Genomic DNA, 16,851 nt, shown 5'->3' on the forward strand with positions numbered 1-16,851 from the left:
GGCTCAGCAAATTTAAACATACCACTACATCTCTAATATATTTCATTGATGTGATAACACGGGTAATTATGCAAACTCACGATACAAATTCCAGCAACTGGTAATCAATGAAGTGTTTATTTCTTTGCTTCTAGAAGCTGGCAGGCTGGGCAGCTGGGAGACAGAGCTATGCCTGATTTCTTTTGGAATCCAAGGCTGTGGCTATTGGGGTCTTAATGCTGTTAAGCATTACGTTAAGCCCTCTGTCGTAGGCTTAAGTTGTATATATGGGTAAATAAACCATATATAATAATTAATAATAAAAATTTATTACTTGTACCCCACCCATCTGGCTGGGTTTCCCCAGCCACTCTGGGCGGCTTCTAACAAAGATTAAAAATACATTAAATACATATCAGAAAGACACCACTGTCCCTCATTCTGAAGGAAACACAAACCCTGAATAAGTACCTGGAATCCTGTCCAGGGAATTCTCCCAACCCTCCTGAGAGGATTTGGGAGAGATGTGAGGGGAGGGAAAGCCCTGTTGGACTAGTGGGAACAGCTGTGCTGGCTTTCACTAGCATACCAGGTTAGCTGACTCGGCCCTTAAAGAACAGTTTGGGGACTGTGGGGGCTGCTTCTGAGAAGAAAGCTGAGGAGAAAGTGGGAAAGCCAAGACAATTACTTCATACTATTTAACAGTATCAACTGTTTCAGCGACTTTTGTTGAATTTAACCTTCCAATAGCTCTTAAATATGTATTTTGAGAAACTATAAGTATTGGTGTAAGTTCACAAAGGCTAAGGCAATGACAGCTGGCTTAGGAACAGATTAAAATCGCAACTGAAAACTGCTAAGCCAGCCCATTCGTGAGAGAAAATGTAGCTTCTCTCTCTCTCTCTCTCTCTCTCTCTCTCTCTCTCTCTCCCCTCCTCCACGTGTGAGAACAGGAGGGAGAGTCTGTGTTTTCCACAGAAGCTTATGCCATAATATTGTATTAGTTTTAAGTTTCCACTGAACTGTTGTTTTAAGAATGTAGGGTGATCGTCTGCTTTTCCCAGCCCAAGCTCAGTGTGCTGCTCCTTGAGGAGTTAAGCACTTTCACAATCAAGAATTCTCAGCTGGGCTACATGTTATGATCACTACGTGGAATACGTTTGGAAAACGTGTAGTGTGGTTCCCCATCAGAACCATGGTGATGTCGTGTTTAGAGTATTGAATTTGGGCTCGGGAGACCGGGGGGTCAGATCCTCACTCGGTCGTGAAGCTCAGTGGGTGACCTTGGGCCGACCACAGCCTCTCAGCCTAACTTCATGGGACTGTTGTGAAGATAAAATGGGGAGGGGGAGAACTCTCACAAGCTCCTTGGAGGAAAAGTGGGATACAAGTATAATAATAAGTACTGTATTGGCCTGAATATAAGCTGCACCCGAATATAAGCTGCACCTTTAAAATTCAAGGGGGGAAAAGAAAAAAAGACAATACCTGAATATAAGCCGCTCCCTTAAAATTCCGCAGGCACTCACACCCGTTCCATTTTACCATATGTCTGTTTCAGCAGCAATATCGTAAAAGCCAGTTTTTGTAAGGTCACGAATTTAAGCCACACTTTAACTTTTCACGGTCAGAATTTGGGGGGAAAGTGAGGCTTATATTCAGGCCAATACGGTAAATAAAACAAAACTTGCCCCTTGGTGTGAAGAGTTTTTGAATAACTGCCAAGGAAGTCTTCTTTTATTTTCTTGTGTCAGGAACGATCTAGATGACTAGGCACTCTACATGTGATGGTGTCACGTGGGGCAAATTTTACACTGAAGCTGGGGTGGCCTAGGCAAATAGGCCTGCCCTAATTCTCTAATAAACAGCTTGTATCCTTTTGTTGCTTGGTTGTCCTCCCCGTAAGCAGTTCTGCATTTAAAAAGCACAACTGCTTTTTAACTTAGTTTGTAGATATTTTATTCAGGGAGGACATACCCTACGTTTTGTGATGTCCTGTTTTGCAGAAATGTGATTAACTTTGAGATCTTGTTACTTATTCAAGTCTTGTGCATATTAATCTCAGTTCTCCCCAAGACCTTGTAGAGAAATATAGTTGTACAACAATTCATAGCTGTCAGTGATTCAAGCAGATAAATCTCTCTGATTCTACAAATGAAAAAGCAGATTAATTAGGCATTCATCAGCATTATCAGGGCTCCATGCTGGTTTTCCCAATTTAAAAAATTATGCTTCCTTGGCATTTGGCATAGTGAGGCACCTCTTACTTTACAAAGCATCCTTGGAGACACACACACACACACACAAATTCTATGAAGAGACCCATTCCTTTTGAGGAGTAGTGCTGTTTCTGGCTCTAAAAATCAAGGTGCGGTGGATGGAAACTGTAATGTGACGTTCTTCTCAGCACTTCCTACCTGCATAGTAGAGAACACCATTCAGTAAGGGGGCAGGGATTGCTGTTTGGCAGGGGTGGGGAACCTAATCCAGACCTCCCCTTGTGGCCCACCAGGCCATTTTGGGCAGGCCATGCCCACTTGCTGTACACCCAACATAATACAGGATACCAGGTGAAGGGCAGGCAAAGGTGGAACTTGACTGAAAGGGATTTTGCATGGAGTGTTTTGCCACCCCTGTGCTTGGTGCTTGGCATGAACTGAGCACAGGGTTTGCAATGCCTTTGTGCAGTACTTCCAAGGTGTGTTTGCACTGAGTTTGCATTATGGGGGGGAGCTATGGAAAACGGACCTGAAATATACTGCGTGTTATTTATTGAAGGAAAACCACATGAAAATGATCCACAGATGGTAGTTAACTCCAAGTAGATGAGCGAAAATGTTTAAAGCTAAGACAGGCAAATGCAGGATGTGCAAAGAGGTAGAAGGATGTGGTGGTCATGTAAAGTAATCAAAGAATTCTGGGAAATGATTTATAAAGAACTAAAAAAAAGTTTAAGAGAACATTTCCCAAGAAACCAGAAGCTTTTCTTCTGAGAAAAGTAACAATAAAAGTCCCTCCACCACTACCAAAAAAAAAATACGGCAGTCTGAATTTTGCTTGTAGTGCCAACAAAGGAGGAATGGCACTTTGAGTTATTGGAATATTCGGAGTTAGCAGGTCTGACTAGTAAGATAAGAGAACAAGCCGATCGAGAATACAAAAAAGAATTGGAAAATGTTTGTCAAGTATTTTTAAAATCAGTATAAACAAGTGAACTGATTAGTAGGACTTGAATAAATTCGGCAGTACAAGAGAAAGTAGGAGATAATAAATAAGAAGAATAGAACTTGGTAACTTAGAGTATGCAGAAGAGAGGGAAAAGAAAAGATACAAGAGAAGGAGAGGAAAGGAAGTCTTCAGGTGTTTTGTGTTGTGTCCTTGGTTTGTCGTGGCTTTGTTTTCATTTTCCCCATTTTATTCTTTACTTATTTTTTTGGGAAGGTTGCACAAGGGGCATTGGCAAGTGCCAATCTCCTGGTATCATTATGATGTCAGTTGACATATGGATTGTCCCACCCAGCTGTCAAAGTTGGCCCACATGAGTGTGGGGAGATAAGTATTTGGTCTGGCCCATCAGGCCAAAAAGATTCCTCACCCCTGTTTTGGGGGATATCCAAATTGGACCCAAGAGTGGCTTGCATAGCTTTGTGTGCTTTGTGTGCTCCATCCAGATTGTAATAGTATAAACGTTACACATTTTAGCAAATAAGAATAAATAAAATTTCAATTGAGTGTTAGTATTAACCATAGGCCTCCACATATATAAATTACCGTATTTTTTGCTCTATAAGACTCACTTTTTCCCTCCTAAAAAGTAAAGGGAAATGTGTGTGCGTCTTATGGAGTGAATGCAGGCTGCGCAGCTATCGCTGAAGCCAGAACAGCAAGAGGGATTTCACTGTGCAGCAATCCCTCTTGTTGTTCTGGCTTCTGAGATGCAGAATATTTTTTTTTCTTGTTTTCCTCCTCCAAAAACTAGGTGCGTCTTATGGTCTGGTGCGTCTTATAGAGCGAAAAATACGGTAAATCAAGATATGCATGCACAAAAAGAAGTAGGAGGTAGGGGATGAGGCCGCAGAAAGGACTTAAGATCTCTTTAAGTTCTACATAGTTCTAATAAGACCACCCAGTATTGTACTTATATCCATATATTGTTAAGGGTAGCAAAACTGGAAGATTAGTAGATTTCTTAGACATTTATATCACTGAAATGGAATATAGGCATTTTGTGAATATCTTTTTCTTTTTTAAAAAAATGGAGAGATGAGTTTTGCTTGTGCGTGGTTTTTTTTTGGACACCATCTTACAGAATTTAAAACTGCATGTATGAATTGTGAATGTCTTTGCCGAGACAGAAAAACATTTTTCATTGTTGCTGAATCATTTTCACCTTGGACTCAGTAAATGCGGCTCCATTGCACAGAATATATGAAAGCATAGCCATGAAAAAGAAATGAATTTGTGCCCTGTCAAAGTTACAAGTGGAAAATGTGCACAGCGGATTAACCATTCAAAACTTATATATATGAGCTTTCTCCTATTTTCCTCCCATTTTTTTTAGTAGACGAATGATTTCGAGTAGTTGGTTCACAGTAGGCTGTAAAATCAGCATGGAACAAACTTTTGCTAATGTTATGCTGAGGTTTTTTAAAAAAAGTTTTCCCCACTGCTTTGTACTTCATAAACAAGCAAACCTGGAGTTCCTGCATAGTTTTGTTGGCATACAGTTTTCATGATAGTTTATAATGACCCACTGCCCATTGTTTCCCCAACAGCACAGCCCGTTCTTTGCTGAGCAGCTAACAGCGTTTCAGGTATGGCTAACGATGGGAGTAGAAAACCGCAATCCACCAGAACAGCTTCCCATTGTGCTGCAGGTGAGTTGGCAAGCAATAAGACTGCTAGCTTCACTGAGGCTGCTGCAGCAGCAGCATGTGGACAACCAGCCAGCTGCAAATTTGCTCAGTATGTGTGTATTTGCGTGCATGCCTTTCCCTGACTGCTTTGCTCTCTGCCAGATGGTGTTTGGGTAAATAAATTATGTGGACTGCGTTGGAGACTAATTGGAGCTGATTGTTTGCTGGGCCTTTGCTGAAAAAGACACATTGCACACAAGCATAGTCCCACTACCCCACCCCCTAAGTGCTCCCCAGGTGAGCATAAATTGAGGTTGCAGGCCATTAGTCAGTGCTACGGAATTTAACTCCTTCACCTGTTTTCTTTCGGTGCATCAGCAAGGCACTTGCACAAAACAGCTAGTCATGTCACCCTCTCTTTCCCACCCACAATTTACTGGCTACTAGTGACCAGTGCTTTTTTTCTGGGGGGACGCAGGGGGACACTTACCCCTAAACATTTTGTGAATCTAACAGGAGAAGAAACTAAATTTTTGTTAGTTTATTCTCTAGAACAGTGAATCGTCTGTGTGTGAAGCAGTGTGGAATGTGTGCGGGTAATGCATGTTCTTTGTACTTTTGTCCATTTACTGTATTTATTTCCCACGTTTTGAACTATAAAATGGTTATTTTCTTTAGTCAAAATGAGAGTATCCCTAAACATTTTTTTAGGAAAAGAAGCACTGCTAGTGACAATAGAGACTTATCTTTCCAACAGGCTTTTGGGAACTGACTGCTTTTAATGAAAGGGCTGGTGCCATGCTGTTTTTATTGTAATTATTTGCATGTTTAAATGTTTTAGTGGTTCTTATTCTTATCTTTAAATTGCCTTGAGTCCTGTCAGGGGAAAAGGAGGAATAATAATAATAATAATAATAATAATAATAATAATAATGGTCTGTCTGTTGTGAGAAATGTGCATTTTCTTGCATTAAATGGATGACTCTTGTAAGCTATACAATTTTAGAAGAAGAGTGAGGGGACTGACTGACAAATCCCTAGATTCCATTCAAATGCATAAATGACTGTCTAGTCCAGAGTCGGGGACCAAATGTCAATTGGCAAGTGTGTGAAAAAATAGCTGTTTTCTGCTCAGCTTGCCCTATATTGTGGTGTTGGTGTTGGTTTGTCTTCCTCTTTTTTTCTCTCTCTTTCATTTCATTGCTGTTTGTAGTCAAGAAGGAGAGTTGTACAAAATAAGTAAATGTTATAGGTAATTATCATGTAAAAGAAATAACTGCTTAACCAAAATTTAGAAGTCGTTGAATTCTGACATTAAAAATGCCCCAGCAAGTGTTACCCTTCACATTTAATATCTGCAAAATGGCATAGCCAGAGATTAATTCACATTTGCTCACTTTCCTGTGCTGAAAAAATAGCACCCTTCCATTATTATTAGAAGACAGTGTGAGGGAAGGGGGTGGTGTTGCTCCTGAAGCCTGTAATTTAATAACAGTCTTGAGCTGGAATTTTGCAGATATAAGTGACTTAGTTTCTCAAGGTAAAAAACAAAATGTAAGATCATCCAGGCCTATTGAGACAATAAAGCAAAAAATAGATGTTCCAGCATTTTGGTGGAATATAGAATCTAGTAGTTACTCAGTCCTGCCTTGAGCCCTAACTGCAATGCACAAGTTTCCTGGGAGGCACAGAATAAAAAACAACAAATATATATCACCATTGTACTATCCCATACCTTTGAGAACTATACATTGATGCTTGAGAACTGTTCAGTTTTCTAATAATCTGCACAGGCAATGCTGACTGCAACCAAAGTGAATCGTTATTTCCTGCAGTTATTTGAGGACACTTGGTCATATTTTGTTTTCATTTACTTGAAGTTAGCCAGTCATAGATACTTCCTGCTTAGAGGAATGGGACTATCCAAGGGCGTCCATTTTCCTCTTTTATAATAGGAAAGGACTCTCATTCCCACTTAGATCCACAATCTTGCATCATGGCTGGCAGTATCATCAATCTTTGTGAATCTGACTCTTCATTTTGTAGAGCCTCTGAAGCCTGGGAGATCATTCTTGGAAAGGGGTGATAGATGGGCAGTTTATCTCTGACAAAGCCGTGGAGACAGGGAGATTTCTTATCCAGCATCAAATCTGTTGAGAGACTTGACATCAGAGGGATGCTATGATCATTAATTTTGCAACAATATTAAGATACCCACTTGCTTCCTATTGCTTCTTAAGGAGAAGTGACTAAGCCGGTGGAAAAGTCAGCACAGAGGGGAGGATTCATTAGGGCTACCAAGTTTACATTGTTTCATTAGATTTGAATCACGATGCCATTTAATTAAATTTGGCAAAGCATGTAGATGTTTTAGCCCTATGAATGTGCCCACTTGCATAGTGCATCTGAACTTAAGTAACTGATCTAGAAGAGAGAGACTTCTCTCCCACATTTCTCCCTCTTCTTACTCTTTTGCATTATATTTTCCTTGAAATGGTTGTAATATTCACAGGAGGACGATTCTTTTGTAAATGGCCTTTTATTGACTTTTTAACAATGCAGTTCCTATAGAATTTCTGATCTGTTGGGAGAGACTTGATGGAAACGGATTACCCATGTAGAGAAGGGCGGGAGGGAGAGACAGCAATTTCATAGTGTAAGGAAGTTGCCCACCGTTGATGGTTAAATCTTGATGAGGCATTTGCTTTCCGAACTGTATCCAGTGCAGCTCAGTAGGATGCGATGCCTAATTGCAGATGCAAAGGAAGGTTTTGTTTTATCTACTGCTGCCTTTTAATAATGGCATCGGCTGCTGTTTGACCTGTGCTATCCTGCAATTTTAATTTAAAACCACCTTGAATGTATTCATTCCTGCTTTGGGTAGGAAGTCTGATATTTGCATATACATGGAATTTATTTTTTAAAAAAAGAAATCTCGGATCCCCTGCCTTTTCTGTATATTTGCCTCTCTGGTTTTGCAAGCAGTGTTTTTCTTTTCTTATCAGACAGGGATCAGAGTTTGCTAAGTCTCAATTGAAAAGTTCACTGTTGTTTAGTATCAAACAAAGAATAGTTTTGTTTTCCATATATCTGCAATATTAAGAATCATAATATTAAGAATCACAATATTAAGAATCATAATAACATAATATTTTAAAGACAAGTTTTTGTGCCCATTTCCAGCAATGAGTATATGCAGCTTGTGGGGGAGTATTGCTTTTATTATTAATTGTATTGTCTGCTTTATGGTAGCCAACCATCTATTGACAAGGGCTGAATGTATCTTGATGGTGAAAATCATTGCCCCACGCCCAATGTAACCACCCAATTCAACTATTTACGGTACTTTCAGCCTTGTTACTCTTGCTGTTTGACCCATTTTTTACTCATGTGCTCCTAGAAGGCTAAAAACACAAGAGACTAAGGTGGCTTTCTTATACAACGCCTTGCAAGTTAAAAAAAAAAAAATTAGATCTTACTAGTGTGCCACATATACTCAGTATGTATGCTCTTTTCAAAGGCACACCTTAGATTTTCTGTATGTTAGAAATTGTCAAATAAGATCTTATCAAAATTACTGAACAACTTTTCCAATACATGTAAAATATCTTGAGTGTAGAGCTTTCCTCCTGCTGAATTATCTCCCTCATCTCCAAACTACCTAGTTATACTTGCTGTCTTTGCTTATTATTCTCCTGCCTACTATATTCTTGATCCTCTCCAAACTGGTTTTTACACGTTCTGCTGAACAAAAAGCGTTAATACAAAAATTTCCAGTGCCCTTTGCATGGCCAAGTTGTGTTTGTCTAACTTCATTCCTCCTTTTCATTATCTCCAGGATTATAATTTCCTTTTTGTATCTATTGCTGAAGCTATTGTTCATGTTCTGTTTATCTCCTGCTGGACTACGATAATCTCCCCTTGGCAAGTCTTTCCTAATGCCTTATCCACTCCTTCTAGTCAGTTCAGAACACTATCTAGAAGTCTGGAGCCAGATGCTGTTCACATGAGAGTTCTTTAAGAAATCAAATGTAAAATTGCTTAAAAGCCAGTGTTCTTACCATTGGAAGGGAAGATGCTGAATGTAACACTCCTTTTTAAAATGTCTTGGGTATATCCAACTAACCTCTGTCTCAGGTAAATTGGGAAAAAGTTTTATAAAAGGCAGTTATTTAACCTATAGGATAAGTCCTGCTGAGAGCTAAGTACTGGTTTGCAAAGGGAAATCTTGTTTTTCAACACATATAGAGAGGGACAATCCGGAATATATTTGTGTTCTTGGATTTTCCAAAAGCTTGACAAAGTATCTCACCAAAAGCTTCTAAAGGTTATGGGATAAGAGACCAGATTCTCTTATAGACTCGTTAAAAAATAGGAGGCAAAGAGCTACAACAGATACACTGTTTTCACAGAGGAGGAAAGTAAACAGTACAGGTCACTTAATTGCAAGTGAGATGTGTAGTGTGGTAGCCAGTTTGCAGATAACATCAATTTATTTCGGACAGTGAAATGTTAAGCAAATTGAAAATAACCCAACAGGGGTTAAACTGGTTGACTGAAATGAGTGGATAAAATTTGGGGTTAAGTTGAGATTTGGCCCCTGTCATGATTCCCTCTCACGTCTCTTGATTCAGATCAGCACTTGAGGATGAGGACTAGGATATGGGAGGGAGGAATGGAACTGTGCAGCACCACTTGATGAACACCCTTCCTGCCCTAGATGCTCCTTGACCTGTTGAGGCAGGAGACCTCGCCCTCTCCTGCACCACTGTCCCCCAGAACCAGGAGGTGATTGAAAAAGGATGAGTAGAGGAAGTTGCAGTCTCTCAGTGTGTGCATGCATCCTGTGGGAGGAAGGTACATGAACTGTGGAAGAGGGAGGAGTCCCCTGTCGCTGCTCCATAGAGCACAGACCTGAGAATAGCTGCCTAGTTGCTAGATTGGTGTGCATAGCTATCCAGAGCTGCAGAACCGACTGTGTGACAATAAAGAGTTAAATGTCTGCCACTTGCATTCCTGTGACTGGGAAGCAACCTTGACAGATCAGCTCTTTTATGCTATAGTAACTGTCTCTATGTAGGGGCTATGTGAGTAAGGTTGGGAAAAGGGTACCCACAACAGCTGTAGTTTTCAGAAGATTACAGTCTACATCTACAGATTTTATCATTCAAAGGTATTGATGATCCACTAAGACAATGAAGGGTAAATGTTGATAATATTTCTGTGCATCTGACAAGCACTTGAAATAGGTAAAAAAAAACCACCCAAAAGTCATTTGACTATTATTCCGGTATACCCAGTGTTCTCGAAGCTACCAGCATGAGTTTGACCAAACTGTGGGAGGCAGTGGAAGACAGGAGTGCCTGGCGTGCTCTGGTCCATGGGGTCACGAAGAGTCAGACATGACTAAACAACTAAACAACAACAACAACACCCATTTCTTAGAATTTTGTGTTACGGTTTAGCATCTGTTATATGGGTGCTAAGTTCCTAGTAAACATCTCGAAGTGATTTAAACATCAACAGTAAAAAACATATAAACCAATTTCATATGTGTCAGGGGTTCAGGAGCAGAGGCACAGGAAAGGGAGGAAATGGAGAGCGAGGGGGAGGAGTCCGAAGGAAATGTCAGCGATGACAGCGGTCCGAGGTCTCTGAGTCTTTCCAGCGAATCGGAAGATTCACAGAAAGGGGCTCCCATGGTCAGGGCAAGGGGGGTGCCTAGGGGGACACCCCAGGAAGAAGGGGCCAGAGGGGACTCAGAGAGCAGCAGTTGGAAATTAGGACCAGCGTCCACACCAGAGTGCAGTAGGGGGGAGGAGTCCCAGGCATCGGGATCAGGCGGCGCGCTGCCAGCAGGAGGACAGGAGGCAGGACTGGCCACGCCTCCATCGGGGAGCGAGGAAACGGTCGAGAGGAAGGTTGAAGGCTGGGCGCGCGCGCCAAGTTCAAATGTACAGGAGGGCGGCGCAGTTGGCAGCCCGGATAGGGAGCCAGGTCCCAAAGCCCGCCGAAGAGAGCGGGAGGAGTCAGGGGGGTCAACGTCTGCGTCGGAAGAATCCAGGAAGGAAGGGACCCTGGGGGGTAGCAGGACCCAGAGGAGAAAGGAGAGACGGAAGAGGTGGAGTAAGGCTAGAATCTTAAACTGGTGTACAGGGGGCGGAGATTCAGATGGAGCTTCGCCGGTCTAAACCCTAGACGTAGAGCTGGGGCGCTCCGGCTAGAAAATGGAAACTGTACTTCAATAAAGACTTTTGTACATTACTACCGGCTAGCGTTGGTCCTCTGTGAGCTGGGACCTGGAGCCAGCTCTGACAATATGTAAAAACAATTAAAGCAATTTCATATCTCCGCTTAAAAGACTTGTTGAAATTCCATTACAGCCTAAAACACAGACAACCAGTAAGGATTGTTGACTATAAATCCAGTAATTTTTAGCCTATAGCCATGCAGTGTACTATTGAAATATATTGGTAAATGATTACTTTATTCTTCAATGCCGTGTTAATATATAATCTATTGTTTGGGAGCCTTCATACTTTAGAGGTCTGTAGATCTACCAGCTCATTAACATAGCTGGATGTGGTTTTAATGAGTCTGTATTAAATTACTAATGTGCAGCCTCCTCCTGCTCCTTTTCTCTCCACTCTGACCTCTTAGCATCTATTTGCCAAGGAAAACAAAGACTGATTACTGCTTCCAATTCCTTTTGAATAGCTTCTTGCTGTTCATTATATATTGGACTGGAGATGCAATTTTCAGTTTAATCTCTCTGGTCTCCCCTCCCCAGCTTCTCTCTCTCACACACACACACACCACCACAGATTCAACCTTTTCCTTAGCTTCGTCTAAAAAGGCATCCCCTGCAAACATAGCAAAGTGCTGCCCTAGCAGGAGCAAAGAACTGGAGAAGCAGGCAACAACTGGCAACACTTGTCCTGCCCGATGCACACAGTTAAAAAAAACCCCACAATGTAGATTAACTGTTCTGTAGCTTACATGGCCATGATCCTAAGGTTTTGAGGCTCCAGCACACTGCAGTAGCACAAGAGCACAAATATAGTCTGCCGAGTGCGTGCCCTGCTTGCCCTTATGAGTTCCTCTGGAATGTCCCTCAGACACCTGCTCCGCCTAATCATGGCTGTAGGGTGGATGAAGGAAGTTGACCAACAAATGGGGTAGGCACCTGCTGATTAGTTAGCTGCCCATTTGCAAACCACAGTGCTATTGCTTTCCCATCTCTGGGAGCTAGCCTCTTACACTTTGAATGAGAGACCAAAGGGGAGACAGAGCACCTTAGTTGCCTGGCCTTGTTGTTGTAGCATGTATTTTATTTTATTTTTAAATGCTATTTCTAGTTTGCCTTCTGAGATGGGTTGTGTTGCAACAGCAGATGTGAGAGGTGGTTTTCAAAAGAATTGTTTGGGGCTTGGGAGCTCAGACCCTCAAGTATTTCTTTTGTGACCTTAAGCAAGACACTTCTCTTCTTCTGTTTTCAAAAGAATTGTTTGGGGCTTGGGAGCTCAGACCCTCAAGTATTTCTTTTGTGACCTTAAGCAAGACACTTCTCTTCTTCTAGTCCTGTACTTGCTTACAACACTGACTGGACAAAAGCCTGTGGAAGACATTCAACAATGCATGATGACACAGCATAGCCTTCTTTTTGGGTTCTCAGCATATGGTATTCAGATACAGAAAGAAGACAGTGCCTTTGATGTTCTCTTAGACTTTATGTTATGTTTCCATATCTGCAATGGGTAAGGGTTTTCTGGAAAGTCTTCTACATGCTTAATTCCTTGATCATATAATGCAAATCATGTGTGACCTTACATGTATTCTGTGGTATCCTTTGGTATTTTTTCTTAGTTATCTGCTCTGCAAGTGGATTATTTTGTTTCTGATCATGGCACAGTTGTAGTCCATGCTGTGTACAGTAATTATATTTTTCTGAAACTGAGATGTTGGTGCTTGAATATAACCTTTCCCTGATCTTGCATACGCTCCAGAATTTCAAAATTTCAGGTGCTTTACAGTACAATCTGTTTCCGCCCCCCCCCCCCTTTTCTGCAGGTGCTGTTAAGTCAAGTGCATCGGTTGCGAGCTCTTGATTTACTGGGACGATTTTTGGACCTAGGTCCCTGGGCTGTTAGCCTGGTAGGTACCTATTATGGCCTTCTTTTTGGAAAATGAGAGATGCTGGCTATATAATTAGCATGTATGAGTGAAGAATTCATCCTTGCAGGTTATAAAAAAATAATGTCTCACAAATTTGAAGAACTGGACACTAGTTTTCAGGAGTTGTATGACCCTGAGGTCAACATAAATCAGGCTTCCAGAGCTTCAGGTGGCTATAGAACTGATGAGAATTCCTTTATTTGTAGTACACTTTAGCTGAAGATGGCAATCCCATCCTTGTTTGGCCTCTCCAATTTCATCTGAGGCTACGGATAGTGATAATAAGAGAGGCAATGTGAATGTTTATACAGTTTTTTATGGACATGTTGGATTTATTGAACAAGCTGCCTGAGTAAAATGAAAATAAACTAGATGCTTCCCCAGCTGTTGTAAATTTTATCCATACTTCAAACATGGCCTACCTGGACCTTAAATGAGAAAAAAAATTGGGTCAAAAACATTTGAGGATTTGAACTATGTATGGCTTGTGCACAAGCCATTGGTGGAGTAACTATGTACAAGTAAAAGTAAAAACTTAAATTAAAATGAGAGAAAGCAAAGAAATGGAGCACTGTATCCATTAGAAATAACGTTTGGATGGATTAAATTTTTTTTGCAAGCTGCCTCCTAGTAGAAGCAAGAAGAGTCAAATGAGAGATATGGAGAGCAATGCATTGTATGCACGTTGTGCATTGAGCGAAATGTGGTTTTAAATTAAGTCTCAGTTTTGGCAATCCAGATGAGATTGAAAAAAGCAGCTGATATCCTTGAATAAAACCTGAGACAAATATGCTGAGATTATGTCTTTAGCATGGTCATTGTGATTCATTGTCAGGCGTTTGCCATGCTATTAAAGTTTGTGCTGGGTTCACCTACTCCACACTTCCTAAGTTTATTTTTGGTTCTCAAATTCTCTTCCTCTAGGCTCTTTCTGTTGGCATTTTCCCTTATGTGCTAAAGCTTCTCCAGAGTTCTGCTCGAGAGCTAAGACCTCTTCTGGTCTTCATCTGGGCCAAAATCCTTGCAGTGGACAGTGTGAGTAACCATGAAATGTTAATTTAGTGATGATGCAGAATATGTTAAAAGGGCTGTCTTGATTCATGGCAGAGCCAACACGTGAGATAACTTGTTCATGCTTAGGAATGTCATTAATATGAGAGACTCGCCCAAAGGGAATTAATGTGGAACCATGAGCAAGTTGGACTTAGGAGTGTATGCAATCTGCAGGCCATTGAAGAGGGACCTAGTCAGCTCCTGCAATTTGTGAATACTCTTCCCAGGAAGGCTTACCTGGCACCTTTAGACTCCAGGAGAAAAAGTGTCTCTTCAACCAGGCAGTCAGCTGATTAACATTCTATGGCTTATTAAATGTGGGAGGTGGGTTATTGGGGGGGGTGTTGATAATACCCCACCCATCTGGTCGGGTTTCCCCAGCCACTCTGGGCAGCTTACAGCATATACAAAAACATAATAAAAGATGAAACATTAAACATTAAAAACCTCCCAATACAGGGCTGTCTTCATGTAGCTCTCCCGGTCTGTCTGTCTGACCATCTACGTTGAAGCCAGTTGGGATTTACTGGAACTTACTGGTAGATCCTGCTAGTAAATGCTCAATGGTCATTTTGTGTGTTGACTCGGTATGTCTATGTCTGTCTCACTTCCTAGTCTCATTTTTAATTCACCTAAAGGTATATCAGCTTGCATTGTGCATAAAGGTAATTGCAGAGAGAAATGATTAACCAATATAAGTATTACAACGTCAAAACTAGATATTTTTTACAAGCCTGACATTTACAGTATTTGTGTTGACTTAAGTATTTTGATTGCCTTTGCTGATTAATTCTTTTAAGTACAAGCAGGAGGAAAGAGCCATGATCACGCGCTGGCATCCTTTCCTGCTGATCTAGAGTTATGTTTAGTGTTATTAAATATATTTTGGATAATGTTTTAAGAGGATTTTGGACTGCAAAGAAAATGTAAAGTAATCTTCAAGCTGTTCTGGGGAAGAAAAAGCTCTTTTTTGATACATGTTTTTGTTTGGCTGGAGATACAAGCCTCCATGTATAATTCAGAATAAGAATATATTCACCGAATCTGGCACACGGCACCGTGGAGGCCAATATGCCAATGAAATTGTTGTCAGGGAGTACAGAACACATTCCCGTCTTTAAAAGATAAGGCCGGATGTAGCCTTCCAGCTTAGACTGAAGTACATGCTTTAGAGTGCCAGAGATGTAAATCCTTTAGAGTTTAGACCTCATTTATGCATTATGCTTTCTATGATCCAGCATTCTGCAGCAATTCTGGGATTTTGAGACAGGAAGCCCTTTCCATGTTTTGTTCACTCCACTGGATATAATATCTTAGGCTGGGAAACATTTGTACTTTTTCCTCCTTTATCATTTGTGAAACATCATCTCATGTTCACACCCCCCCCCCATTAACCATAAGTATTATAGCAAAAGTAGGGGGGATGTCCATCACAAAAGGATTCCCTGTCAACCTGTGATCCCTAAAGGTGACAATGCCCAACCATTTCTTTCTCCGATCCCTTAGTGGGGAATTTAACATAAAAATGAAGGCATAGAAGCATTTGTGTTTGCAGTGTATATCCAAAATCCATTACATATTAGATTTCCATGACTGTCCGTCAAAGTGTGACAAAGAATGAAATGCAGTGTGTTAAAAGTAGAGGAGGGGGCTGGGAGGGGCATAGGACACGGTTTGTTGCCTAACAGCCCAGTAGCAATTATCCCTTAAGGTTTAGGCTCTTATGGGTATGTTTCTTGCATGGCCATGGCATTCCAGAGCTAGTCATTTTGCAAGATTTATGTCAGGTAACAATGTCTGCAGGGGAATGTCCTTTGAATGTAAGTGAAAGCATTATCCCAGCTGCTGTAGGCAATCATGAGAAGCTGTTGTTTTGGTGTGTTGACTGAAAGATAGATGTAGTGATTAATTGTTCAGCTGCAGTGAATCACATCTGTGCGACAGAATAAAAAGAAGGTAGAAAGTGGAGGAAAGCTAAAAGTGTATTTCTGTGCAATGTAGTGGCTAAGCTATGAAGTACCCTATTTGAACTGTGCCTCGGCCGTGAACTTGCTAGGTGACCTTAGGCAAATCACTGTCTCTCAGCCTCAGTCCCACCTTCTGCAATATAAAAAAGGGACCCCTGACCATTAGGTCCAGTCGTGACCGACTCTGGGGTTGCGGCGCTCATCTCGCTTTATTGGCGGAGGGAGCCAGCGTACAGTTTCCGGGTCATGTGGCCAGCATGACTAAGCCGCTTCCGGCGAAACAGAGCAGCGCATGGAAACGCCGTTTACCTTCCTGCCAGAGCGGTACCTATTTATCTACTTGCACTTTGAGGTGCTTTCGAACTGCTAGGTGGGCAGGAGCAGGGACCAAGCAACGGGAGCTCACCCCGTCGCAGGGATTCGAACCGTCAACCTTCTGATCGGCAAGTCCTAGGCTCTGTGGTTTAACCCACAGCGCCACCTGCGTCCCTTATTCTGTGTTCCATATTCTGCAATATGGAAGACAGCAATGCTGACTTTCCTTATGGGCTTGTTGTACGGATCACAACTAGATTACATGTGAAAGCACTTGGAACAGTTGAAATATTTTTAAAATATCAGGGAGGTTTTAGTAGTAGTGGGTTGCTAGATAGAACTACCAGGTTAACACAATCCTTTTCAGATTGTACAGCATATACTTAATTTCACATGGTTGTACCTCAGGGCCCAGCTAATGTTTTTGGGAATACCTGGATAGCTCAGTTGGTTAGAGCATGGTGCTGATAACACCAAGGTTGCAGGTTCGATCCCCATACGGGACA

At 41.4% G+C, this 16,851-nt stretch overlaps 1 protein-coding gene across 2 annotated transcripts in view; it reads left to right on the forward strand.

The window, feature by feature from the left end:
* Positions 1-16,851, forward strand: part of RPTOR (regulatory associated protein of MTOR complex 1) — a 298,685-nt gene that overhangs the window by 195,308 nt on the left and 86,526 nt on the right. For both annotated transcript variants that reach the window (XM_083427285.1, XM_083427286.1), the window contains exons 11-13: positions 4,755-4,856; positions 12,906-12,989; positions 13,935-14,045. In XM_083427285.1, the coding sequence (XP_083283411.1) occupies positions 4,755-4,856; positions 12,906-12,989; positions 13,935-14,045 (297 nt within the window). The remainder of the gene's footprint in view (positions 1-4,754; positions 4,857-12,905; positions 12,990-13,934; positions 14,046-16,851) is intronic.

This window comes from Podarcis tiliguerta, assembly GCF_965153285.1.
Source record: "Podarcis tiliguerta genome assembly, chromosome: 2".
Taxonomy (NCBI): domain Eukaryota; kingdom Metazoa; phylum Chordata; class Lepidosauria; order Squamata; family Lacertidae; genus Podarcis; species Podarcis tiliguerta.